Genomic DNA, 27,977 nt, shown 5'->3' on the forward strand with positions numbered 1-27,977 from the left:
TCTAATACACCAACTACCGATGGTCGTACATGTAAACTGCTTCCAATGTTTATGTCTCCATCTACACCAATCGTAAACAAATCATCACCATTTACCAGTGATCATATTTCTCCACAAATTAAAATGAATGATGAGAATAAATTTCCTCCAATGGTATGTTCTAGTTAAAGTAAATGATGCACATATATATTTTTCTTCACCTGCTCGACTTCGAATCTATACATAACATACTTGACACTGTATTTCACCATGTAATAAATACGATTCTACACCAGTAAGGTTTGTAGAATTCTCGTGTGATTTGTTTAGATACAACCAGATATTTTTAAACAAAATACTTTTTCACTGGTTGAATTCATGAGTCAGTTGAAGCTAGATCACCATGGAAAACCTGGAAGCACTGGACGGCCAATGGTGTACGGCGGCTCAACTTCGTGGATTGGTTGAAGTTAGACATTAACACCGTTGGATGCCGGCCGGTTCAATGGTCTAATGGTTAAATGCTCGCGCGCGAAACCAGTAGGTCGTGGGTTCGAATCTCGCAGGGGGCGAGGTCGTGGATGCGCACTGCTGAGGAGTCCCATACTAGGACAAAACAGCCGTCCAGTGCTTCCAGGTTTTCCATGGTGGTCTAGCTTCAATTGACTCATGATTTCAACCAGTGAAATTTCTAAAATCTCCACAAAACCCCTTCTGAAAATACTTTTTGACGTTACTGTTTAATATAATGGCCTCGTAAAGTTATTGATGTTTCTGTCTGTAACTTCTTAGCACATAACGTCTCAAAGTACTGCATGCAATGTTTAATCACTTAGAGTAGTGGCCACATTCCAATTTGATTGATGAAATTCGACCAGCACTCACAGTTATGACCCGAATAGCTTGGCGGTAATATTTCAGACTGCAAAGTTAAGTGACACTTGTTTGAATCTTATGGAAACTATCAGTTCCCTCAAGATTGCAGGTGCAATTTGCTAACGACTGTTAGCTGGCATAAAACCTAAGTACGGTTTCCTGTCGACTACCTCCAATCGTCTAACACTGTTCGAATAAAGGATTTGTGAGTCTAAATCCACTTGATTGCATTGTCTCGTAGCTTATGAAGACAAACAGAATGCTCTAACAGTTACCTATTTCAACACATTCGTTTTTTATCCTATTATGTCGCCTCATAACTGACCTCATCTTTATTTTTACTAATCAATGATTGGTACAGCAAACACTGTAATGATTTACGTAAAATATGTTTTAGTCAGAAAAACCAATTTTTTAATGGGACCACTTGTTGAAAATCTAATTCCATATTTACTGTCTATTTTAAGGATGATTTAAATGTTGTTACCAAATATGGACGTTTCTGTAGAAACAACTGTCCTCAACATTCTCAGCCGAGGTAGCTTAGGCGTTGTATACATGATTACAAATTGCTGAACTAAGGCATTATCCAATGATCAAATTGAAGTCTCTTCATAATTATTGATTGGCGAAAGTGAAAGGAGGAAAACGAATATCCGGCACATAAACCTCGTTGGTGGATACGAATGACCACCTAAGAGAGTTGCGAAACCCTAACTCCCAAATAAATGCTATCCATGGGCTCAAGGACTTAACCTATACTAGTCACAGGCTACCATGAAACTGCATTGGATCACCATACACACAAACCTCCATAGCCAGTTTAACACCATTCTGTTGTATCAGAAATAAAAACGATTAGCATATGATGCTGTAGTGTTTCCATTGTACAGCTAGACATTTAGTCCCCGATACCTTCATCTTTATGTACAGCTTATTCTCAGTGGTCCATCATCAGTTCTCAATGCATTGATGATGTATACCCCATAATTAGTATGCAACAATTTTTTCATTGTCTGCAGAATATCACTGATAACAAAAGGTTACTCTCTGTACCTTTCCTGATTCGTTTCTGTACATTGGTGGGGAGAGGAGCTCTCTCGAAATGCTTTCACCTGGCCACATGCATACAACCACTGCCAGGGAAGTCCTACTCAATGCCTTCTCGTCGCGGGGTTGTATTTTTTAAAGAAATTGAGAGGACGAAAAGCGAATGTCTGACGTTTTAACCGGGTTGGTGGACACAGAGAGTCTACCTAGGTGGGCTGAAAAACCCTAATTCCAAACCAATGGACTTCAGTATCCTGAAGGAACAAGTGGCGTATGGACCAATCTTTGGTCATCGGCTACCATGGGACTGCATCTCCTGGCGTTGCTCTACTGCCTTGTTGATTAAACCTTAAGGTCAAAGGCTCCGGATATGACTCCCAAAGAAAACCATCTACTTCGGTTTACTTATTTGAACACATAAATATTGGTACAAGAGGGCACCAGATATATATGCGCCACACAAAACAATGACAATGGGAAGAGAAAAAGAATGTAAGGTGCGTATAAGAGAGAAGAAAGGGAACAATAACGACCACAGACTAGTGTATGGTAGTAATAATAATAATAATAATAATAATAATAATAATAATAATAATAATAATAATAATCTTTCAGTTAAGGAAGACACAACCACTTTTTATGAAGAAAGTAAAAGGTTAAAGCAGGATCACCATTGGCTTCTATTCTGAGCCATATCTGATAACGTCTCTAGCCACCGTGTTGCATCATCTCTCGGACCCCAGCCAGGGAGTCGTGAAGGACCAACACAAGCCAGCCCTTTGCAGCTTTCTTTTATACCACGACACCATGTCTTACACTGACCACCTCTCCGCTTTTTACAACCAGTCCCAGAGTCCGCAAATAATGCACAACGTGGAATTCTCTGGGACGACATTCGTAGAACATGTCCAAGCCACCGAAGTCGGTGTTTCAAGATGGTGACACTAATCGGATTATCGTCTCTATGCCCGAACACACGATGCCGAACCTCTGCATTACTAACATGGTGTTGCCACTGAATGTCAGCAATCCTTCGGAGACAACGATGATCGGACACAGAAAGTCGTCTAACATCCTCAACTCGGAGAGGTCAGGTTTCACAAGCATAGAGCAAAACTGCTCTCACCGACGCGTTGTAGATCCGACCTTTTACAGCCAGACTAACATCACGAAGGCGCCAAAGGTGGCCCAGATTGGCATAAGCAGCTCTGGGTTTCACTATACGTGCATTGATCTCATCACTCACGCCACCACCAGCATTTATGCAGCTACCCAGATACACGAACTTCTCGACTACGTCTATCTGCTCACCATCCAGGGTGAGTACAGGATTAGAATCCTGCCAGTCTTGTAAAAGTACTTTGCACTTCGGAGCTGCAAAGCCCATACCGTACCTATGGACACTGATTACCAACTGATTAAGTGCGGATTGCATGCCTTGGGAATTATCACTCAGTAAGACAATATCATCCACATACTCAAGGTCGAGAAGTCTTTCTCCAGGCAACAGATTCCCACCGCCATTACTTGCATCCATCAGAACTGTTTCCAGAGTGTCGTCGATGGCGAAGTTGAAGAGGAATGGTGAGATTTTGCAACCCTGCCTAACCCCACTGCTCGAATGGAGGAATGGAGAAAGGTGGTTGTATGCCCTCACTCTACCTGAGGTGTTTGTATATAGGGCCTATAGGATGTTAATAAACTTCTCAGGCACACCCTTCTTCAATAGAAAATCCCAGAGAACAGTCCTGTCTAACGAATCGAGGGCAGCCGTGATGTCAAGAAACACTACGATTGTTGGCCTTTGATAAGTATGGCGGTGTTCTAACATTAGACGGAGGGTGAAGATATGATCAATACATCCTCGACCAGAACGAAAACCAACCTGATCCCCGCAAGTCAATCTTTCTCGGGTTTTGAACAACCTACGAAGTATGACGGAAGCCAATAGCTTGGACGCAATCGGAAGTAGACTTATCCCCCGATAGTTGTTACAGGAACGACGTGAACCCTTTTTAAAGATAGGGACAACTATCGACTCATTCCATGACATTGGTACACTCTCTAGCTCCCAAACCGTTGTAAACAATGTCGTCAATTCCTTAGTCAGAAAGTCACCACCATCTTTAAAAAGAGCCGGAGGTAAGTCATCTGGGCCAGGTGATTTGTAACTTACTAGCAGCAGAAGTTGCAACCAGCTTGCTAACATCAATCCGTTGATGGCGGTCACTTCGTTGGCCACTGAAAAGTAAGGTAAGATTGGCGCAGACCAAAGCATGATCAGAGTCCAGATAGGTACTCCAAAAGGAGCGGCAGTCTTGTACACAACCACGCCAGCGGTAGCTGATCGCGATGTGATCAATCTGAGTCCAGGCTTGAGATGCAGAGGGATGACGCCAGCTGGCACAATAATAGTAATGATAATAATTTGAATCATTTGATTGTTATTCGAAGCGAGAAAAGTAGTTTCCATAGATATAGAGAGTTCATCATTTGCGTTTGGGCTGTGATACTGCCCGGGTGCCCAAACCGAAGCAGATGGTTATCTTAGGGGGCCACACCCCGAGCCTTTGACCTATAGGTCTAACCCACAAGGCAGTGGAGCATCGTGAGGAGATGCAGTCCCATGGCAGCCGGTGACCAACGATTGATTCATACGCCATTTGTTCCTGCAGGATACTGGAGCCCATGTGCACCATTGGTTTGGGATCCGGTTAAAGCGCCGGACATTTGCTTTTCGTCGTCTCATTTTCGTAAACAACACCCCCGCCACGAGAAGGCAGTGAGTAGGACTTCCCTGGCAGAGGCTGTATACACATGGCCGTGTGAGAGTATCTCGAGAGGGAGGGCGGACCCACCCCGCTCTCGGCCATACCAGGGCATTTGGGAGCCGAAAGCAAGAGAGATGGAAAAGGCAGCTGCATTAGGTAACAGCATGCAACTGCCTCACGACAAGTTTTCTCATCAGTATCTAGCTATTTACTGCTTACTTTTATAGCCTAAACGAACTTTCATGTCTCATTATCAATCTAACCTAGAATGGGTTAGCGGTCATTGTTCTCCATTAGTTAGTTATGCTGACTCCATTAATGAAACCAGTTCATTACCATGTTGGCAAGTTGTCAATGAGGATTCACAATCCAATATATCATTCATTAAGTAAGTGTGTTAAATTATTACTAATATTTCTATCATTATGTTCATATTGTAAATACTGAATGTGTTTAAAATCAATCATCTATAAGTAGCGTAAAACCTGGCCCGGTTCAAGTTGCAACATCACATTAGTACAACGAGATGAAATTAGCAAGGCAAGTAGCAGAATAGTAGTTGTAATAATATCAGTGGTAGGATGTAGACTAGACATATACGAAATGGTGCAAGAAAAAATTTTTGAAAAAATATGAAGTATGGGATCATTTTATAGTTTGTGATGTAAAGGAAGACAAAAAGTTGATAAATCTGCACTACTACAGCTGATTCTGAGTCATATCACTCAACGTGTCTAATTATTGGTTACTGTAAACGCGTGGACCTCAGCCAGATTATCTGCACCTATCAACACTGCTCAATCTAATAGTCATTAACTTCATGAATTTATGTTGCGTCTTAGTTTGGTCTCTCAGTTTTCTTACAACTTACTCCTAAATTAGCGCGTTGAAGTAGGCGATAGTTAAGGACATATATTACTTGTCCTAACCACTTCAGTCAATGAAGTTTTACTACCTCACCAACCAGTTTCTGTCTTTACCTAGTGTTCTGCGTTTCTCAATTCTAACGATATTTCATGTCTTAGTTGCGTTTATGACTATGTACTTGCATTGCAAATAAAACAGCAGCTCCTATTGGAAATATCAAGAAACAAGCGGTTCAAGCAATATATTCTTAGGATCAAACCACTGTTTCTTCAAAACATTTGCGTAATCTTATGTTTGTTTCCGTTATTCCATTTAAGTTTGTAAGACATGAAAATAAAATATCCAAAAGGTATGTCTAACGTACTGTAGTTGCTATATTTCAATTTTGATTAATCGAAAAACAATCTCCATTGTTTTCAACCTTATACAAACCCTATTACATCATACTGATACAAAATAAAACAGAGAAAGAAAGCAAAAATGTTCAACAATTCATGTTTAGTGGAGTTTTTAGCCTTTTCATAATATATCAGTGATTTTCAAACACACATGGCTTCGATGTTTAATACTGTAGTGGAAAATTTCAATTTTACTTTCAAATCTTGTAAATTGTCGCAAATTCTGACTTGAACCTGCTCCTGATATTTCGACGTTAAGTAGAAGAAAGATCTGCGATAGTTATTCATTTAATCAATTTGAATTCTGTTATTTAAATCAGTTTTGATACTTTTTGAAGTAACTAAATAATGACAATATCATTTACCAGTGGTGTTCATTGCTAGGTTTTGGTATTTCAGCAAGTTTCAGACTTTTAACATTGTTGTTGAATAAAGAAAGTTGATTATTGAAAATATCTATTGATCAAAAGACTGGACAAATCACACAGTATTTCCCAAACTCTGGAAAGCATATATTCACATACTTCGATAACCGTATATTTGCATAAGTGAACACTACAGTTACTCGGAACGACAGTTAGTTAATTTGTGTGATCAAGTATTCACTCATTCCGGTAAATTTTGCAGCAAGAAATATTGTTATAAGTCTCATCTCGAGCACCTCATAGAAGTGGAGAGCTTGATACTTATATTATTAAGTCCCTTAAAATTGGCAGCTGATAACCAAATACTTACGATTCGAACCTCTCAGCCAACCTCACATTTCATCCTATATATATATATATATATATATATATATACCATATTTATTAACTACTCGTGTCTTTGTGAGGTTGCGAATTGATTTTTCAGAATTATGTTTCCGACTTTTTTTTACACCAATTTAGTAGCGGCTATTCCGAACATGGAACTCCAACTAAATTGTTTAGTCTGAAAAAAAAACGGTCAAGGACTTTATTCACAGAAGAAAATGTTAAAATTAGTGGTAAGAATTCAGATAGTATTGTCCTATGTTCACTTGTCAACAGGTTTATCGGTACTCTCACCATCATCACTGCCGCAACAACAACAAACTATCTTTCTATCCCTGTGTTTATGCTTGCTTTTCGTCAGCCCGAACCCGCTATGTGAAATGAGTAAGAATGTGTAATTGCTTAACTGGAATAAAGTGTACATTAACAATCGGTATACATATATATATCCCTCTGACATAGACAAAGACATGTAGTGTTCCTTGCTACAATCTCTTACCTACCGGCATGTGAGTACAGATATGTGATATGTCTTGGTTCGCCCAGCTCATCAGCCCTGCTCTTGAAAAGTATCTACCTGTTATATGGGCTGATTCAGGTGGGTGATATTTTATTGTAGTCTATTTCGTCTTCTGATTCTCCTAAGAGTTGAATCTGGTTGATGCAAATCGAGTGTTTCCAGTGATATGGTCATTATGATTCTGAAGGCTTTCTATAATATCTTGGCGTAAATCTGCATCTACCTGTACACGTAGATATTTTAGGTATAGCATGAATGTTTGCGAATGTTAGATCAGGATTTATAATGAATACACAGGATACTTCATTACCAATATCATCATTTGAATGAAATGCAAAATAACGTTTAAACTCAGTAACTCTATTATTAAGTTCAATAGTACATTAAAATTAGACCAAAAGAGACATGTTTCATCTGAGATACTTGGTTGACCAAGCTTTTCTAGGGGGCTTTGTACGATATGCAAGATGTAATAACCAGTTGAAACTTCGTAATATGATCATCAGCATTTAAGAACATGTACGTTCGATCGAAATTGAGTTAATTTTTAGTACTTGTTTGTTGCATCATCTGACTATGGATAGGATGTATTAAGTGTTTGGAAAGACTTGTGGAATATCTGTGTATTCTGTGAATCAGATAACTGATCAACGACCGACAACATTGATGAGTCCCACTTAGACGTAAAGCTGGGACCCGAGGAAATCCTAGATAAAACTCGAAACATTGACCATGATGCCGAAATTATCGAGTAGTCAAATCCAGTACCTATTGACCAAACTTATTTTTCATTCGTTCAATACAGTATGTCTAGTAATCTATTTGGTTCAGATCATATACCTCCGGTGGGGGTTGCTTCAACTGCGAATCTTCGCAATTTTTTGGATTCTAATATAAATGAATCCAATATTGCGATATCAGTGACCATGCGAACATATTCTACAAGTCTTTCAAATTCTCTTTAAAATATATAATACAACCTATCTATGGTCTGGTGGTTCAATAAACAAAGCCTATGAAATATATCTAAAAATTTTTAGAATTTCTATCATGCGTACATATTTCAAATGCTGATGATCACGTAAGGAAGTTTCGGTTGAATACGGCATCTTTTATGTATATTTCACAAACTTCTGGAAAAGACCAAAAAATATCTCTTCTACAAATGCTCATTTCTTCACAACGTTAGTTTGTTGCTTGTATGGTGCATTCGCTTTTAATGCCCAGTTAGTTGTACCAGTTTTTATGTATATTAAGTGGAAAACCACTGTAATAAACTTTGAACATATTAAAGCTGAAGGATATATATATCTTGGATAATGCGAGAAAAACAAGATCTGCGGAATAACATAAATTCATTCTTCATGGACGAGGCAATACTTAAGTCATAATACTTTTCGTCCTTTCCGTTACAAACACTTTAGTTTAAATCCCATTTAATAGGAGCTTGTGTTCGACCTATAAAGTACAGAAAGAGGTCTCTTATTAAGTACAGGAAGGCCCAAACACAATTGTTAACAATAAATCTGTCTTCATCTGTGATTCAAAAGGGAGATTTCAGGTAGAATTGATAAGAGTACTAAACCAGCGCTAAAAAAAGATTTCCTGCAGTTCTAGTATTTTAAAGATAGAACAGATTTTCCTTAAATCAATCAAAAATTGGTCAGTTCCCTTCTAAGGCCATCTTTAGAATTTACATGTACTTGCGGAAGCAAGTCTTTGGGAAGGACTATGATTAAAATGGCGTCTACAAGGTTTTCGAAAAATATTTCGCTCAAGTTGTGTTTGAAAGGATGTAGAATATTCACCAGTGCTATTATTAGGTATTTAATGAATAGATGACAAAGTGTGGCGATTATAAAGTCTTAAAATAATTAACAACCAGTGAACACTACTTTTACTCCGCTTTGCAAGGGCTACTGCCATCAAGCACTTTTGACCTGATTTTTGTATACAGAAAGCTATTGTGGTAAACCTCTCATTACCATGATAAAATAGTTATATTATTTTAACATTCGTCAATTAAATTATCTGTTTATTATACTTTTTGACTTAAGACTATTTCCACCGATATTCACTCACTATGTTAATTTAAATTGTATGTCAACTAGGTGCCTTAATTACCATATATTTATTAACAATATTTTTATTGATCGTCTCTTCATCATCATCTATGTTATGGCTTTATGTTGCTGTCGTTTTTTACCCTGTGCTAATTGTTGTGTCCTTGACTGAAGAGATTAGAGAACAGCGTATTTATCGATCGATTACAGTGACACGTAAACACGTACGGACGGCCTAGAGTCTCGATTGGTTTGCGCTTCCCTGTCTAGCCCAGTCAGTTGAGTCCAGAACACAAGCCACAGTCTCGGAGATATGAATCATTATATTTCAAACATACTTTGTTTATATACCAATCAAGCATACCACATCGTACCATAAAATAGAAAACAACATTCTGTACAATATTCAACAAGTGAACAGATATCGACCAGTAGGAAATGTCCATTTAAAGTCCAAGGACACCATTGGACTTAACATGATAATTATTGGTCTATTCCTCCGCATCCACAACAATCTACAACTTCGTCCTCAACATGCGAAATCTGAATCAATCTTATCTATTATGTTAAATATATTATCTCTTGTTTCTCATGTGATTTCAAACTAAACTTCATTGATTACGTACAGTATATATACATTTTTGATAGTAATATTAATAATGTAAATTAAAGTTGTATGAGAAGCTAATAAGAAGCCGTAAAATATAATGAATTTCGTGTTCTTCTTCTTATCGCTTTATTTAAATAAATGATTCAATAAACTGATGTTTTTAAAGTGTACTTCAGTAAGGAGTCTTTCTATTTGTTTTTCCTAGTTGAGACTAGTTAAATTATAAATATACACTAACATGAACGTATCGTAATCGTAATATACCGTTTGAATATAACTTGACTTGTTTTTAAAAGAGTGATTATTTCTGTCATTTCCTTTTTTTCTAATATTTTAAATTCTATGTTTGTTTAACAAACAATTCATTGAATAAAATTCATCATGGATATACATACTTTTTAATTCTTAGGTGTTGGGGATGTACGCACCGACTTACTTATTAAAAGAAGCAGTAAACGAGATTCACAAGAAGTGAATAGGTATGAAAGAAGATCACAACAAACTATTAAACATTCTAACCAAAGAAAGAGTCAATCGAAAAAGACTTCATCTGCTAACAACAATAGACAACGACAACGTTCTTTACTGGAATTTTTAAAATATAGTGATTAAATTAAATGTATATATGAAATATTTGTATTTTTTTAAACAATGAATAGTAATTGTCAGAACTGACTACCCTAACAGTTTGACAGATTTCTGTTTGATAGTTTTTTAATACTTACCTCATGATATTTGTATCTTGTACACTTTGTATTATCTTCACTTTAATCTTTTGTAGCAACATTTATGCGTGTATTTTACCGAACTTATTTTATTGTTTCGAAATGTTTTTGCATAAATCTGAATGTCTTATTCTTCGTTCTTTTTTTGTAAAAGACAATTGAAAAATTTACTGGTTTGATGATTTTGAAATGAATAGATAGTAAGGTGCTTTATGATATGAGAATTTAAACTGAACTAAATGAATTATGTGTTGGATACTAATTAGAATAGGTTACATAAAGTGATTTTGTTATTCAGTAAACATGTTAAAGTAGGTATTGTAACAAAGTAGACAGTTTTATACAAAATATTATCCTTATTGGTTTTAGATTCATATCATTTAGTCTAACCTGCATTTCCAAATTTACAATCCCCTTTTGGGGTTAAATAGCAATCAGTGATTATTCTGCATAGTAACTACTCATATTTTTATGCTGTATAATACTTTTCTCAAAAATTCAGTTTTGTTTGTTTTTATAAATTACTGAGAACCAGCTGTTAGTAATTGTTGACTGGATATACTTAATAATTCTTGTTTTAATGATCCAATACAAATCGTGCTTTTGCTAATTTGTGCTATATGACGGGTCTATGTTATATTTGTTCCAACATTTTCGTTGTATCGTATTTACTTATGATTGATCATCACATAAAATCGATCATTTGTAGAAAGAAATGTTTATATGCAATATCATTAAGAATATGAAACGTTTTTTGTAAGTTTTAGTACGTATTTTGTTCGAACTGATAGAGTTTGATTTACGGTGTATATAAGAAAGTGAACTGGTATAACACTTCAGAGGTTATTATCGAAAATTTGTTTTACCGTATACAATTATAATGTGCCTACTTAGTCATTTTCACTAATATTTATCCAGATCTCATGTCACTACCAAACAACTGGAATTAAAATTTGATTAGTAGATTGTTGGAGTGATCCAGAAAATTACTTGCAGAAGACAAGCAAGCATCAGGAATCACTAAGACGCGTTTCGTCCAATCAGCGTTCACTTGAAGTTTTTGCCAAAAATATCAAGGAAGCGAAACGTCACATGTAGAGGTTCTGACTGGCTGATTGCTACACTGCTACTATGTTTAGTAGCATTCCAAAATCTAGCAACCCAAGGACATTCAGAATATTATAAAACCCCTGTATTTTCTGTATTAAAATGAACCTTGGAGTAAACTATTTCTCGCATACTTTAAGTATTCTCTCTCGTGTTCAGGTCGCTGTATAGTTCTAGCTTGGGGGTTACAGCATAGCTTAGGGGACGAATTATAGCATTCATTCCGCAAGACTTATCATAGATAAACAAACGACCCATGGAAGATTGGACAACCTGAATAATTAGATCATACTTAACATAAAAAACTTGACTGTCTTATCAAAGAGAAACAGCATAATACGTAAATGTTTCATTATCTAACAGACATATCAAAAATCTAAATTGTAATCCAATGGTTATTTTCCCATAGCAGTTAATCTATTTATTTTAAAAATGTAGCAAAATCATAGTGTGAGCAGCAAAAACTGTAATGATAATCCAACCGATACGAATCGGCTTAATTAGTTGGCTAAGTAAAACAAAAGTATATTGCAAAGGATTGAAAAGACTATAATCTCATTTCATGTATAATTGTGCAAAATCACATTAAATGGCTGAAATTCATAGAAAAAGCAAGAATTTGTAAAATAAGAAATGAAATCCTATTTTCGAATGTTTGTACTTAAAACAGTAAGAAACTCATAATGGCAAAAATAAAAAATAGCATAAATTGTGTTTATTTTGACTTGTTGCTCATAAGTAATAGTTAAGCATGAATAGGATGTGACTGTAAACATGTAATTAATTCTTGTGGCTTTATTTCATTCTGACAAATACGATGAACAGCGACAAATAATGGAAAATGTCCAGTACGACGTCTGTCAGCTAAGATACTGTATATCTTGAAACAAAATAAGAACGATAATGATAACAACATTATGAAAAGTGTATTTCATTCACATTGCTTATTATAAAACGAGGTCTGTAAAATTTGGTTTGAAAAATTAATGGAAAAACGTCTAAATGGTAAATAACATTCATGAAACAAACCAAAATTAGATGTTACTGGGTACTATGCTGAAGTTTAATCGTGTCAGCTAATATCCATTCCACTGAATGGTCGATTCATACTTTGGGAATTCACTGAGGTTTGAAAAATGCACCATGGGATATTGAGTCGGTATGAAAATGCGACATACTTTATGTATGGTATAGAATCCAGCCGGTATGCTTTCTATATTACCGATCTTTTATTTGACGTTTTGTAAAACCTCATTGCTCTTATTCCATCCAACCGTTTGGATGGCTTAAATATTTAGTTCAGATGATGTTATTGGTATTTTTTTTTCTACAACTTTGGTTCTGTGGGATTCGTACTTTTGTATGATACCGTAAATCCCTAACGAAAGCCATACTGGTTTCGATGTGCTTGGGTGAGTTGGTCGACTACCTGATTGTTTATCTGGAACGCTTTTTCTCTTTGACAAATAATTTGCTTTATTTCTCGCTAATATCAGTTTGTTATACTATGGATTCAATTTTACGAGTTTTTTGTAACATATTTTTTGGCTGTATAATACAGTGCCGGTATTGTTGAAATATTTTATATATATTCTATTCCATATTTATGGTACTGTAAATACCAATAAACTGCTGTCTTTTATAATTTGGTGTGATTGTACCAACATAACCATAGATGCTGTACAGAAAAGGTATAAACTACTGGGTGGAATTCTGATTGTTATTACATATTCACCTTGAAATTTCAGGTTACTATAAAGGTATCATGTCTTTTAACGGAAATAAAGCTCATGATTTTGGCCTTATCAAAGATAAATTATTTTACTGACTAACTATAATTTTAGTACCAATGAATAGAGTGGGAGATATATATTTGAAAAAAATATAAGTAACCAGAATGTTTAATCGTCGAAAATCTTCGATTCTGGTTAGTGTTCCAGCTAAATAATACTCGATTATTCACACACAATATTTTTTAAATTATTTAATCAGTCAAATGCTAATTAGAATTAACCTATATGAAAAGATATTAACTTTAGGTCTCTGCTGAAATATTGTTTTCCAGTTTACTTCAGTGTGATAAAAAATAAACTGTTAAGTTCCACCACGTTTTATGTCAATACATACACTTCTGGTAGGCTTTCTCATCCAGCCATGCTAATGGAATGCCTGACTGAGAAGCTTGAACTGAGAAAATAAATCAGTAGGTAAATAAATAATTGAGGCGTATACATATATCCTTCTGATCCAGACATGGACATGTAGGCTGAGATCCTGACTAGGGGCATAATCAGTTTTTTCCAATAAATTGTCTATTTTCTAATTTTTCATCTACGGTTGGGTTTTCAGATGGCATGTGAGCATAGGCACGTAATATGCCTAGACGGACTCAACCAATTAACTCTAATGTATACTTTAATCCTCATCAGGTTAACAATACCGATAAATAAATATTTTTATACAGGTCGAATAATTTGAAGTATCTAAATGGACCACAATTAGCTAAGTGGTATTGTTCACTGAGATGACGTCGTAGTAAACAAAGATCGCTAAACTGCTCTGATATAATGAACGAAATCGTTTGGGGAAATGAACGTAGTTGATAAAAAAATGTCAAGAGTGTATATCCAAATCTTTTACTGTTTTCAACAAGTCAAAAGTGTATATCAAAGTATACATTATTGTGATAATCTAATTAGCTAATGTCCTTACATTTAGTATTGTTTCCCAGAACATTTCGTGCTAGCTTAAAACAAGTGCTAAGTCAAACAAATAAACTACCTGTTTTGCGTATTCAGCTCCGTCTACAAAAGTTCTGTATGGTATTTTATCAGTTATGGAACGAATTGATGGTCTATTGTTATCATTGTTAGATAATCGTCTTCCAATACTAATATTCAACAGATCTAGATCTCCTATATCGGAAATGTCATCGATTTTATGAGACATGCCTTGGAAAAGATAGAAAGAATAATCATATTAAAAATGGTTAAGATTAGATTCCTGCTAAATTTTTAGAGGGGATATGTGGGAAACATGAAATTTAAATAGCTGGTTATTCGTTGGTGAACTAATTTGTGTTTTTATTGAAATGATTGTTTCATCAAACAGTTGTTTTGCAGTATTTCCATTGTAGTATTTCATATTCTTATTATAAGCTTTATTTTGACTTATAGGCTATTATTATACGAATTGCCATCCTCAATTTATGCCCAGTTCATTAATTACAGTCCACCACAATCACAGCTACTTTTGGCTAGATCTTGTACAAATGTTATTTTCCATTTTATGGTACGATGTGGTCTGTTTGGTTTATGTATAAACTCACTATGTCTGAAATGCATGATTCATATCGCGGACCTGAGATTTGTGTTCTGGACTTAAAAGGTAGGGCTAGGCAGGAAGAAGGACCGATTAAGAATCTAGACTACTCGTACGGTTTTGTGCGTCATTGGTCTGGCCGACAAAGCACTGTTCTCTAATAGGTGGCATCATTACGTTATATATTAATAAGGCACAAGGCCACAAGTTATAACAGTATTCCATAGGCTGAAAAATTTAATTACAAAATTGTTATCACTCTTTTGGACAACATTATCAATAATTGGTCATGATAGAAGTGAAACTTTTCAAAATTATTTCACAGATTTGTGTGGGTCCGCATATATAGGGAGGTGTGATTAAACAATGCAATTAAGGTTTATGGAGCATGTGCCTAGATGACTTCAAAATCAGTTAGTTTCAAATGCTCCGATAAACGTGGAAAGTATAAAACCATGTTCATCAATAGTAAATCAAATAATTGAAATGGGGCGTAGAACTGACATCAGTATAGCTTTTAAAACGTTGTATTGAAACTACCAAGGACGAATTCCTAGATCTATAGAAGCCTTAGCTGTTCATAAATTCGAACCACCCCTTAGATATAAAGAAAAAATTCGTCGTAAACTTTACTTTACCCTGGTAATCCCTGAATCACTTTATGATCTAGGCTGATGCGACAATTTCTTATTCTTCCCATACGATGTTAGTTTTCTCTCTTACTTATTTACAATTGTCATTTCACTGTTTGAAATCATGAGTCAATTGAAGCTAGACCACCATGTAAAACCTGGAAGCACGTTTGGTCCTAGGATGGGACTCCTCAGTAGTGTGCACCCACAACCTCTCCCCCTGCGAGATTTGAGCCCAGGACTAACCAGTGAAAACTCTAAAATCTCCACAAAATCCCTTCTGATAATTATCATTTCGTTTACTTGAACTTTACTAATTTTTACATAAAATGCCTTGACAGGTATATGTGTGACCAGATTGTTCGAAATGTTTAGAGCAAGTATACAGTTTTCAGATCATCACATTGTTCTGTCACACGTGTCAAATCAGTCCATCCTGTAAATCTTGTTTTGAACTCGTTTGTCTGCTCAATTTTTGTTCTAAACTGGTGATATCTGCTTTTAAATGGAATTCATATCCTCACTTATCACAAAATATGAAATAGCTAAAGTTCGTTTAATAAATGTTCATTAAATTCTAATCTAATTTATTCGCACAAATATCTGCACAAATTTTTGTAATGACAATGAAAAAGTTAATTTTTCAAAAAATAATGAGAAAACTACACATATATTAATATATGACAGGTGTAATCAACCTTAATATATAAAATCGAATAGATAGCATAAAATTCTGTTTAATGTCAATTTGGTATCAATACAGGATATCGAAGTTCATTTCATTCACACTATTAACAATTAACGTAACCAAGAAAAATATAAATGATAACTAATAACTAACATGTATGTGAATTCATGATAAATATGTTACATTTTAGAAATTATCGAGTGAAGTGACCTAATCAAACAAATTAATTAGTTCCTTATACAGTGATCCAATCATAAATGCAAGTGATTGATCAAAAATGGCTTTATTTTAGAATGGATGAGACATAACACTGAAAAGCTTAGTTTTCTAAGGGGCACGTATATATATAGTTGCTACTTGAATCTGTTTAACCTAAATAAACCTCTTTCCATGATTACTATATTTTCTCCTCAATAGCCAGTTTTGTATATCGAACAAGTTCGTATCATTATCAGCTTTCGGATACTAAGCGTTACATCCATTTTCTGAAAAGATAATATGAAATTTCTAATTGGTACTAAAATACTGACTCAGCACTATACTGTTTATATGAGGTCTCATAATACTGTTCGGCTTATTACATAAAAACAGATGACAGTTGTTCAAACTTGAAATATTTAAATTCAAATACAAGTGTTTATTCAATAATCCATCATTAATTTTAGAATACTGGCCTCATAAAATTTAATTTAAACAATTATTTAATAACATATAAATCTAGTTCTATCGATCAAGTTCATGTTGAATAACGACTTTAACTTATTTAACAAGAACATTCATAGCTAATTTAGTAAAACAAAATAATAATAATAATAATAATATAACTTACACATGAATAATTCAGCTATTCCGCAACTTTGCTCTGTTGTTAGATAATTTGTACCTGTTTATTTTTATAAATAGATAAATGTCAGTTTAAAATTTTATCTAAGTTGTACAGGTGTCATAGTTTCAATCACGAACTGATCTTAGGTAGACTACCACTTAAAACTAGAAGGCAGTGGATGGCCGCTTGGTCCTAGTATGAAAATTATCAGAAGTGTTCATCCACAACCTAGCAACCAGGAATCGAAACCATACTCTACTGAGGAGTCTCATACTACAACGGAGCTGCTGTCCAGTATGTCCAGGTTTTTCTTGGTGGTCTAAGCTAGATCAGTTCATGATTACAATGAATTTCGGTTTTTAAATTTCGTTTTTTTGCAATGTACTGCTTCGAATTCGTCGTTTCTTTTTGTCGACACGACATGACACACATATGTTGTGTGGGACAGATATTGTACGAAGTCGTTGTTTTTTACCAAACGGCAATACGTTTTACAAACACGTGCAGTTGTATCTACCACCTACATTAGATTATGTTGTACAATCATAATCTTAGAAATAATTTAACGTTAGAATAATAATATTCAGCAACAGAATATTATATATTTTACAGTGTTGGTCGTTGGCTATTTGTCTGAATAAAATTCTGAGGAGTAGATAAGTTTAAAAAAATACTACTTAGCAACATTAATCTGATATTGATATCCGCAATCAAGTTTGCCAGATAATGTAATTTTCCATTGCTTTTTTCTTCAAAGTAGATTCACATTTTAAATGGATTTGAGTTTGTACAAATCATGATCAACAGGACACACAATAAGATTTCCATGTGGGCTTCAACACAATGACAATGGCGAATTGACTTAAGTTAGAAGTGTGAACCATGGAATACCAGCTCAGTGGTTTAAATATTACCTGATCTTAGCGAGACCTTAACGTTCAGGGTTTGATCACTATTGTGAACGAGAAATTTTGTGCTAGAATGAAACAGGTTTGCACTGTTTTTGTGCTTTTCACTGGTTATCTAATTAAGGTCAATCTGTATTGTAGACCATAAAATTTCAGGTTTAGCTGAAAGCATGATACCCAATTATTGACTTTTCTCACCGATAATCATTTTGTAAAAAAGCAAGTCTCAGATTACAATTAAGCTTCCAAACTGACTGACCTTGTTGTGTGACAGAATATTATTCAAACCTTTAATTGGATAATGTAACGCTTGTTAAGAATTTATTTCACTTAAGTAGATTTGTTATAAATAAATCTCCAAAAATATTCTTGAAGATTATTTTATAGGTTTCGATGATTAACGATAAAATTATAATATTGAATGAATTCATTATACTATGAAACGAGTGATTGACCTTTATCAACTTTTTAGGAAGTAGAAATAATGCAGAAATAGATTAACTAATGATTTTAAATAATAGTTTCCGGATATGTATTATGCATGATATAAAATGACTTTTTTTTAATCAATTCTCAAAAGCTTATATTTATTTATATGCGTGTTTTATCAAAGCGTAACATGGATTTTGAAACATAACTACATATTTACTGAATTAATATGACAATTCCGATTTTTTTTAAAATGAAATCTTTCATGAAAAAAATTTCTTTTCATAATGTACATTTCACTGGGAATTATCAGAATTAAAATTGACTGATCTTTTTGAATTACTAAAAAATAGTTAATTGGTCATGAAGTAATGATCGATATAATGTATTTTTAGTTCTATCAATCGAGTTGCAATTCGGCTGCTTGCTTAAATGACTTGATATCACCTGCACTGTATTTTGGTGTTTGATTGTTTAGGGTGGTAACCAAGAAACCCTGGACCGAAGTTTTATTCTGGTCGGTGCTCGTTAGCATGAAGAACTTTCAGTCTTTACGGGACTGATCGTATCTGTGAAATTCAAACCTACACAACCTAGCGGCAACGTTACCATTACGGCCTAGATAGATTAGTGGAAACGCCTCAGACTGTGAGGCTGAGTTTTGGTGGAGTTTTGTTCTCTGAGCTGGATGGTTTGGTCGTGGAGCTTTCATCGTCCTTCTGAACGACATCATCAGCAAAAACTTCTATCTGAAGTAAGGTGACCATCATCCAATATATATATATATAGTTAAGATCAGAGTAAGCCTCCATATTTTATTCATATATGGGGTTGAGTATCCATTACTAGAAAGTTGCGAACTACGAAGAAACTACACCTGAACAATACTCTATATGCTGTATTTTTTTCATAATTATCACAGATGTTGACAGTTTCACTTGTCGAAACTTGATACATTTTCAATTTAAATTAATTGAGAACTATCAACGGATGAAACGAAAAAACAAAATAACAACACAACTCAACTAACCTCTATCAGGAAATAGTTCATGCATTAATTCAGACACTTCCCAGAAACCAATTCTTATTACATCTGCTTTCGTATTATCACCTAACTTTAGACCATCACATATCCCTGCTGCTATCGCTACGACATTTTTCAATGAACCGCATAATTCAACACCAACATCGTCTTGAGTTATGACTAATTTCATATAATCTGTCTGTGCATTGACGTATGCAAATAGAACATACAGAATAGTAGATATTAACTATCAATAATTTACATTTGAACAATATAATTTACTGACAGTTTAGTCATCTCACCAAGCTTAACTATTTTTTCCACGTTCAAAAAGAGGATTATGTCAGTATGGAATGAGGTACAAATTATTTTTAAAAAGTGCGTAAATGACTTGGCAAAATCAAATTAGATTAGGTTTTAAGCAACATTTCTTTATTCATTTAATATGGAGAATTCAGTTGTTTGGACATTATCTTGTCTCAATTATTGAATGAATATTAACCATTTGAGTGTAGTTTTCATTAGAAATTTTATTGTAAGCCATAACTGTTATTTCATTTGTGTCTTCATAAAATATGTTGAACTGCGTTAAACTGATGAGTTTATAGCATACAGTTGTGATTGCTTTTATACACTTGCAAGGTTTGTCTCGATTTAAGAATACTGGAAATTCGTTGATTTAAATAAATTCAGAATTTACTGTTTCAGTATGACTAAATATTAGAGGTACCATGTACTTCTGTGTACGAAAGCAGCGGCTAAAGTACTACTGGAACAGCTTTTTAACAATACTGACTTCCATTATTTGATTCATTTGTTCAGTATTTCCAATTTGGTTTTTTCTATACTCCACCAACCCAATGCTAATATACACGCTCCTTATACTCAATTTTAAATTGGTGTGTGAGTAAGAAGACTAAGATAACTGGGAATATGTAATTTTCAAGTCGAATCAAAATGTACACAAACTCATTGGTATATATCTATTTTACAGATTGAAATCATGAGTCAGTTGAAGCTTCGTGGATTGGTTGAAGTTAGACATTAACACCGTTGGATGCCGGCCGGTTCAATGGTCTAATGGTTAAGTGCTCGCGCGCGAAACCAGTAGGTCCCGCGTTCGAATCCCACGGGGTGCGGGATCATGGATGCGCACTGCTGAGCAGTCCCATACTAGGACGAAACGGCCGTCCAGTGCTTCCAGGTTTTCCATGGTGGTCTAGCTTCAACTGACTCATGATTTCAATCTGTGAAATTTCTAAAATCTCCACAAACCCGTTCTGATATATCTATTTATCTATTCCTGATAGATATGTCGAAACATAATGATTTGCATAAACTGTTTGAAATAAAAGCTTACTTCCTTTGAAAGCTGCCATCTACCATATGCTCATATGGATGTCATATACATGGACTCAACCAGCATATCATTTTTCAAGTTCAATAAATTGTGTTTATTTAAGATTGTACCAATTACATAAGAAGCTATGTTATTAATCACAAATTCTAATGCAGCTTTTAAGATGGGACACTTTCAACTTGCTTTTGATTAGCTGCTGAAATTGAGATTAGAATCTTTTCGAAATCATTTCGTTGGATGATTATTTAACTGTTTGTTTGTGATGTGTTGAGGAAATCAAACAACCTGTACAATATCTTAAGAATAAATGGTATGTCAAATTCAAACAGAAATGAGCTGTGTTAAATACTATATTTTTGTAGCCGAGGTATACATTTATATATTCACTTCGGAGCCAGTCCACTTACCAATACAAGTGGGCTGTAAAATAAATTCACTCTACATTCCTAAAGACAGCCTCTTAGGGTTTTTTATTCGTTTTCACCATCGAGTTCAGGTATGATAGCTTACCAAAGAGGATGGGTCATGTCACCAGTTTGATGAGATTGAAAATTTTCATTTAATTTAATTGATTTTCCTGGTAGATCTCGTTAGAAATTTTAATTTCCTTTTTCAATACTTCAAATAACTAAACGACTAATGAAGACGATTTACATTAAATGTTAATTAGATGACCAGTATACTAAAAACTAACAACTTCATTGTGTTACTTCACTATATAGTTTGAATATTATCGAATTTTTTGAACAGAATTCAAAGCAATCTTAGATAAACAGTGTTCAGATTTTCTGTTCTTACTGTGATGTTATAAACAGTGTTTTTTGTATTTTAAAAATTGAATTATTGCTAAAGGTCTTCAGAGATATTCATTATATCCACCTGTTATTACCTGAAGAAGTCTTTTAACTTCATGTCCACATTCAAGACTCTTAGAACCAACAGTTAGTTCGGTGAACTGTTCTCCAACCACTTCAAGAGCTGTTGTTGCTCCAATAACAACCAAACAACGTTTACCAGTTTGCTCTCGTATAAGATCGCTTACTAACCTGATTCTATTTTCGCCAGGACATAAAATTAGACCCTTAATTTAAAAAATACATTGTTGAACAAAATAAATTATCATTTGAAAAAATTAGTACACGTGGCAATTAATAGAATAATAATTGCTGAACCTTAGTCTGATCCTAATAATATAAATAAACAGTCTACTCAATATCGAATAATGCCACGCATTGTGTAGTTACTGTTAGCTAAGTTCGAGAGACAATGCCCAAAGTCCTAGTGAGAATCTATGATTACTGGAGATCAATCATGTCGAGTCTGAAACAAATATCAACAGTGACAGGGAATATTGCGAAATAAGTTAAATTCAGAATGTTAGCCAGTAGACGTTAAGATACTTATTTTAAGGTTCAAAACTAGTCATATGGCCTGAAGGTTGTGAGTTCAATCTATGGTGGATTTGTGGATGTGTGCTGCTGAGTTCTCACTCCGTCTAGTGTTTCCTTGTCATCAACCGTTGTATTAACCAGTGTCAGGACGTAATGTTAGACTTTAAATTCAACATTATTCACAAAAATTTACAACAATAATAATAGTAATAATGTTAGTAATAATAATAACTGGTATTATTTAGTGAGACAGAAATCCGTTCTTACACTTTCACGAATAGAAGGATGCATGACAACACACGACCAAACTGGAAATCAATGTTATAATCCACTAACTAATGAAATCTACTTTTTTACTGCGCTACAAGTGGTTTTTACGTTTGATGCTGTTACTACTACTAAAATGATTAATATTAACAAATAATTTACTTTACCATTGTATTTTGATGTTGATAGAAAAAAGTACGGTCTCTTTGGAAACAAATTACTGATCTTTTTCACGGGTATAATCTCAGTTAATTTTATTTGTGTTCTTGTGGACTAGTAAGACTTAAGTTATTATGGAGAATTTTTATTGCTTATTATTCAGTCACTTGATTTAGGAAAATTTTTAAAGTATCCATGTACTATGTCATTCAAATTAGGTCATACTTCTACAGTTTACACTGAAAATGTACTTTGTGCAAAACTCAATCTTCTAAAGAGCATAAATCAGGCCACTTAAATATTTTTTGTAAAATGAGTTCTCTTGATAACACTAAATTATCGAGGAAAGAAGTCTTCAGTAAACTCTAGCTCAGACTTATTACGTTAATAGTAAATTAGGGAAGAAGATATGTCAGAAATGTAGAATTATTCTAATTAAAATAGACTTGTTTTATGCGTACTTTTCAAGAAGAAAATAATCATAAAGCAGTTCATGTAGGCAACAACTCAACAAAAAACCCTTTTGATAAGTTGTCTATAATATTTTACTCAGAATTTGTCTTTAAAATTGTGACGAGTCCAAACCTTAAATTCATTATGAACCGGTGTTATCTTATTACCTAGACTGTTCGCAATGATCTACTTTGGTGGATTGAATTTTAAAGACAAAAGTAATAATTAACGTTGAATGTAATACATGATTATGATGATATACCTCAAGCGACCTAGCTCATACATTGTGATTGCTTCATAAAGCCCACGTACTAACCCTATAGCAAAAGTACTTTATACTCCGAATCACTGAAAACTACAGAGAGTTTATTGGTTACTCTCTCAAGTTGACCGATTATCTAAAAAATAGTATGCTTATAAATTAATACTTTTCAGTTACTCCTCTTGATGACAAAACTGTCGGTTTTACTTTGTAGCATTCACTTAGATATTTCATTGCGTCAATTGATTGAAATCGAAAACCTAACGGCAATCTTGTTATTTCGTAATATTTAAGTTCTAAGCTTGACTCATTTTTTACATATTAATAAGCTTTAAACAAACGTCTATTGGCATACATAAAAGGTGACGATATGGTAACTTCTTGACATATTACAACGAAACAGATCAAATAAACAAATAAACATCAATGTTCATCAAGTTGTTTTAAAAGTTATTAAACAAGTTTGACATAAAATTCAGTATTCTAAACCAGTTTTCCACTTGTGAGTAAAATGATTGGTTACGACTTAAAAAACCGTGGATTTATCTTAGTGGGTAGATGTATGTTCATAAGATCACAATCGCGCACATACTTTTAAACATCTTTCAAACTGACAATTTTATTGTCAGAAACCACATTATGTCAGTCGTAAATCATGAAAGGGTTATTCGAAACTAGTTTACTCTCCAAATGTCTTCACACACTTTCGTGAAAAGTCTGGTGAAAAAAGCTTACAAAACGTGCCATAGATTTGGCTTCAGTCTACTATCCAAATATAATTAACATATAAAAGTGGAGCGTATGAAGGAATTTTTAGGGAGGCCATGGGCCCACCAAGCACTAATAATTTTCATCTTGCGTGTCGACTTTGAGAAAATGCAGGTTTTTTCGTCAAGTCTATGATCTTTATAGCTTCTTCGTAAGCAAACAATTTAGTATTTTGAATCGTTTTTGCGCTTATCACTTATATTAATTTTCTCTAGAAAAAAAAACCAATTTCAACTAGTCAAAAATCCGGATTAGCTAACAACAGATAGTTCATAATTTAATTAATGCTAAACTATGGTGAAAGTAAAATTTATATAAATCTAAGGTTTCACTTTTGCTGAGTCGATAAATTCTGACACTAGTAGCTTCATTTTCAGATCACTATGTTGTGTTTCCATAGCAGTGTATAAGAAAGTGAACTTTTATTGACAATAAAGGTTCCGCTTTAAAAATTAGATCAAATAGGTCAAACTGATAAGCAGTAATTCTTAGGCTGATGCTAATTAATGGCTCCATTTATTATTGAATAGTGGGAGGAATAAACTACTTGAGAATCGCATTTACACTAAAAAAATCTCACAACACCTAATCCTGTGATTTTGTTTTATTCTATAGACTTAGTGAAGTAAATAAATTTAATCGAATCCAGAATATAGTTGAAAAATACCGGTAATCAAAAACGAATGCACACTAAAGCATTTACTCATCTTTAGTGTTTATAATCCTCTCCTACAATATTTGGTTTTAAAAATATCTTGAGTGTTCGTTTTCCGATACAACATATTTTGATCTCTACAGTTCTGCACTCAATAGCTTCGTGGACAACTTGGCGTTTAGAGCAACAGACACTATGTCTGAGTCTCAACAGGACATCAACACTAAGAATCAGGTGCGCCAACATGGAGAACTCCAAGGAGGACGACGGATATTGGTGTTCATGTTGTCTGATTAGAAACGTATAGTAACAACTGTTCATTACTAAAAAAGCTGAGTCGTAGGTTAGCAAATAGAACAACTTACTTTTATAGAATATCAAACAGTAACGTTAAGTATCTTTCATACTTATATTTTAACAATAATTCTAGTTGAGGGCATAGCTGACCATAAAATATTCAAATAGCATCGTCTATGTAAGGCTATATAGAAGATAAGTATCTTATGTTCAGTTTTGATTGTTTTCCCTCAATTTTAATCTCAATTTACTGTAGAACCATCATGTTAAAGGGAAATCTTAAGCGTAATACTGAAATCGAATGTTTACGTAGGGTAAAACTTAACAAAACTCTCAAAACCTATCACCAAGTTCAGACTCAAAAAGGTCTATGGATAAATTAATTTTAATTGACAGTAACAGGAATAAAAATAGTAGTGATAATCGTTAATAAAGCTTTATATTTTCTCTTGCGGCTTAAATAAAACGTCTTAGAAAGTTATAAGCCAATTTACCAAAAGTAATCTGTATGGGGATTACTTTCCTGTAAATATATTAAACTAATTCAAAACTAACAAAAATAAATAATTATCTTATGACCCACAACTTTACTTATTTGTTGTACTATAAAAGTGAGTGCATGCATAATTACACATATTTTATTATTTAGTAGATAATCGATTTTTTCTGCCTCAAAAATGTCTATATTGTTCCAAGTATAAAAGATGTGCAAGTATTCTCAGTAACTAGGTTTATTTTTTTACTGTCACCAAACTATTGTAAACGAGAAGCAAATATTAGACAAAAGACCTTTATCATAACTAAGTATATTTTTGAAAGCTCATGTTCTAAAGCATAGGCCTAATCTCATACATTAAGAGCTAAAATAGCACCTATCTTATCAAGCCTGTTATTGTTTAAATTGGCAATAAGGCTGAACAACCAAATCATAAGTAAATGAGTCATGTTCACCCAATGGGTTATGCTATATCCATTTGTGTGACGAGTTATGAACTTCGGTCCTTGAAAATTTTCGCATATATACGAAATATTTTATGTTTTACAGGTAATCTCATCGCACTAAGTCTATGGGCTAATATAAATTCACATGATATTTCATACAACAATTGTTGAAACAACACAATACAACGTACACTTCCGCCTATTTCTGGTAACTATATATCCTGTTTGCTAGCACGACATGGGTAAAATACAGCACTCCTTATCATATCGTATTCCGACTGCCGTATTTACAATATTAACAATCATCTTAGTAAAGGTAATCTAGCAGTTTAGTAACTCAAAGACATGCGAAATAACTACGTGTCTAAATTGGATGACTTGAACTACCGATCTTTATAGCAGCAACAATTGACACTTCACCTTGATAAGTGATTATATCCCTTGAATTTTATGATATTCAAATTAGGGTGATAATAACATAGCAATAGACGAATGGATTAGATAATTAACAGAAGTAACTGGTCTGATCTGATCCTCAAATCAAATATTTTAAACTCCTAAGCAATTTTAGCCGATAATCCTATTATTCTGTAAAATTTAACAGTAGCAAGTGTCTAAGTTAATCAACGAAAGTCTGCTATGACAGAGTTTGGTACTCACAAACTACATAAAAAGTATGTATCCTACAAAACTAGGGATATATACAAACATGAAACCAGATGTGATCAAAGCAGCGAAGGGCTTTTTGTAAACTTGCTTTACAAAATGAAACAAAATAAGCCTTCTCCCTGACAAATTCTTTGACATGGTTTACCAACCATATGATGTAAAACGGAGGATAGACGGCCATGATAATATCAGCACTTTCAACAACTTTTCTGATGTCAGAAGATGCGATAATATTTGTAGGCAATTTTAATTTTGGTAAATAGTTGGGATTCGTGTGATCTTTATTAATCCAGGTGGTTAAACTTTGATCGTCATGTTCTTCATCTCGTACATACCAATAAACCTAAACATTTGTGAGGTAAAAACCATATGCAGGACAAGTAACCTCAGAATAGAACTCGCCTGACGATGCAACATTGTCAGCAACAACTTTGACTATAGCAGTACCCCAAGAACCGCAACCGAGAACGGAAACACGTTTGATCATTTGATGTGTTTGAATTTCTACATTTTTTAGGCCGAATGTTTTTCTAGGTTTTTGCCTTAAAAAAACATTTGTGCATAGTTGAAGTGTATCACCAGGACGAGACAAATGTGTTTCAACATGAATCGCGAAAGTGTTAGTTACGGTTTGAGGTACTTTTCTCAATCACAAGAGCTGCCAGGAAGCCGACAATGGGTCTAAACGTAACCTATGGAAATGTCATGATATGAACGTTCTCCATATTGGACTCGAACAACTCATGTCCTCCATGAAAATATGCTCCAGATTGTCTCTTGAGTGCTTGATCCTAGTCTGGTAGTAACGGAAAGCTTGGAAACCAAATGAAACTAAATAAGGGAAGGAATCAAGTAAAACGCGACCTTTCACTTTACTCGAAGACAACTTGAAGCAATCATCCCAGAACCGTTCCCAACTCTTCTCATAATTTATACGTGGCCACACCTTGAATCTTACATTGTCGTTGCTCCCCCTATATTCAAAGGAGACGAAAATCTCTTAGATTAAGTACAGAGACGGGCAACTAAATGAGTAGTGGGACTAAAACATAAATCTTATGAGGACGGACTCCTGAACCTAGGACTAATCTTGCTGAGTTATGGGAAAACAAATGGTGATCTGGTAATGGCATACACCCTATTTATTATGTGAAGTCACCATAACACCAGCATCCCGCCTGAAGATCGCCACCGTACTCCTAGAGGCA

The 27,977-nt window shown here is 34.3% G+C and overlaps 2 protein-coding genes across 5 annotated transcripts; one reads left to right on the forward strand and one right to left on the reverse strand.

Moving 5' to 3' along the window:
• Positions 1-2,679: 2,679 nt before the first annotated feature.
• Positions 2,680-11,341, forward strand: MS3_00002803 (uncharacterized protein). The gene is made up of 5 exons (XM_051210435.1): positions 2,680-5,064; positions 6,829-6,926; positions 6,970-7,077; positions 7,111-7,291; positions 10,296-11,341. Exons 1-4 carry the CDS (start codon positions 4,919-4,921, stop codon positions 7,167-7,169), a joined length of 411 nt encoding a protein of 136 aa, XP_051070425.1. The 5' UTR covers positions 2,680-4,918; the 3' UTR covers positions 7,170-7,291; positions 10,296-11,341.
• Positions 11,342-12,054: 713 nt separating this feature from the next.
• Positions 12,055-27,263, reverse strand: GPD1L_10 (Glycerol-3-phosphate dehydrogenase). 4 transcript variants are annotated; one of them, XM_035729973.2, is made up of 7 exons: positions 27,155-27,263; positions 26,858-27,112; positions 21,796-21,987; positions 19,553-19,745; positions 17,189-17,242; positions 14,500-14,669; positions 12,100-12,598 (listed from the first exon to the last, which is right to left on the reverse strand). In XM_035729973.2, the coding sequence occupies exons 1-7, from the start codon at positions 27,254-27,256 to the stop codon at positions 12,464-12,466; spliced, it is 1,101 nt and encodes a 366-aa protein (XP_035589334.2). In that variant the 5' UTR covers positions 27,257-27,263; the 3' UTR covers positions 12,100-12,463. The 4 variants fall into 4 exon arrangements, with proteins under 4 accessions (XP_051070426.1, XP_035589334.2, XP_051070427.1 ...); XM_051218663.1 differs by having other exon boundaries at positions 26,854-27,112; XM_051218662.1 differs by lacking the exon at positions 21,796-21,987 and having other exon boundaries at positions 12,055-12,598; positions 19,553-19,741; positions 26,854-27,112.
• Between the last annotated feature and the right edge of the window lie 714 nt (positions 27,264-27,977).

The sequence above is a fragment of the Schistosoma haematobium genome, chromosome ZW (assembly GCF_000699445.3).
Source record: "Schistosoma haematobium chromosome ZW, whole genome shotgun sequence".
NCBI classification, from domain to species: domain Eukaryota; kingdom Metazoa; phylum Platyhelminthes; class Trematoda; order Strigeidida; family Schistosomatidae; genus Schistosoma; species Schistosoma haematobium.

Bases quoted from the DNA above. Each gene is read 5' to 3' on its own strand.
- MS3_00002803 (XM_051210435.1), top strand. From the start codon at position 4,919: ATGTCTCATTATCAATCTAACCTAGAATGGGTTAGCGGTCATTGTTCT. The intron at 6,927-6,969 runs GTAAGAATTCAG...ACTTGTCAACAG, and splicing joins AGAAAATGTTAAAATTAGTG to GTTTATCGGTACTCTCACCA. The intron at 7,078-7,110 runs GTAAGAATGTGT...ACTGGAATAAAG, and splicing joins GAACCCGCTATGTGAAATGA to TGTACATTAACAATCGGTAT.
- GPD1L_10 (XM_035729973.2), bottom strand. From the start codon at position 27,256: ATGATCAAACGTGTTTCCGTTCTCGGTTGCGGTTCTTGGGGTACTGCT. The intron at 27,113-27,154 runs GTTACTTGTCCT...ACAAATGTTTAG, and splicing joins CAGGCGAGTTCTATTCTGAG to GTTTATTGGTATGTACGAGA. The intron at 17,243-19,552 runs GTTAGTTGAGTT...AAAAATAAACAG, and splicing joins TGAACTATTTCCTGATAGAG to GTACAAATTATCTAACAACA.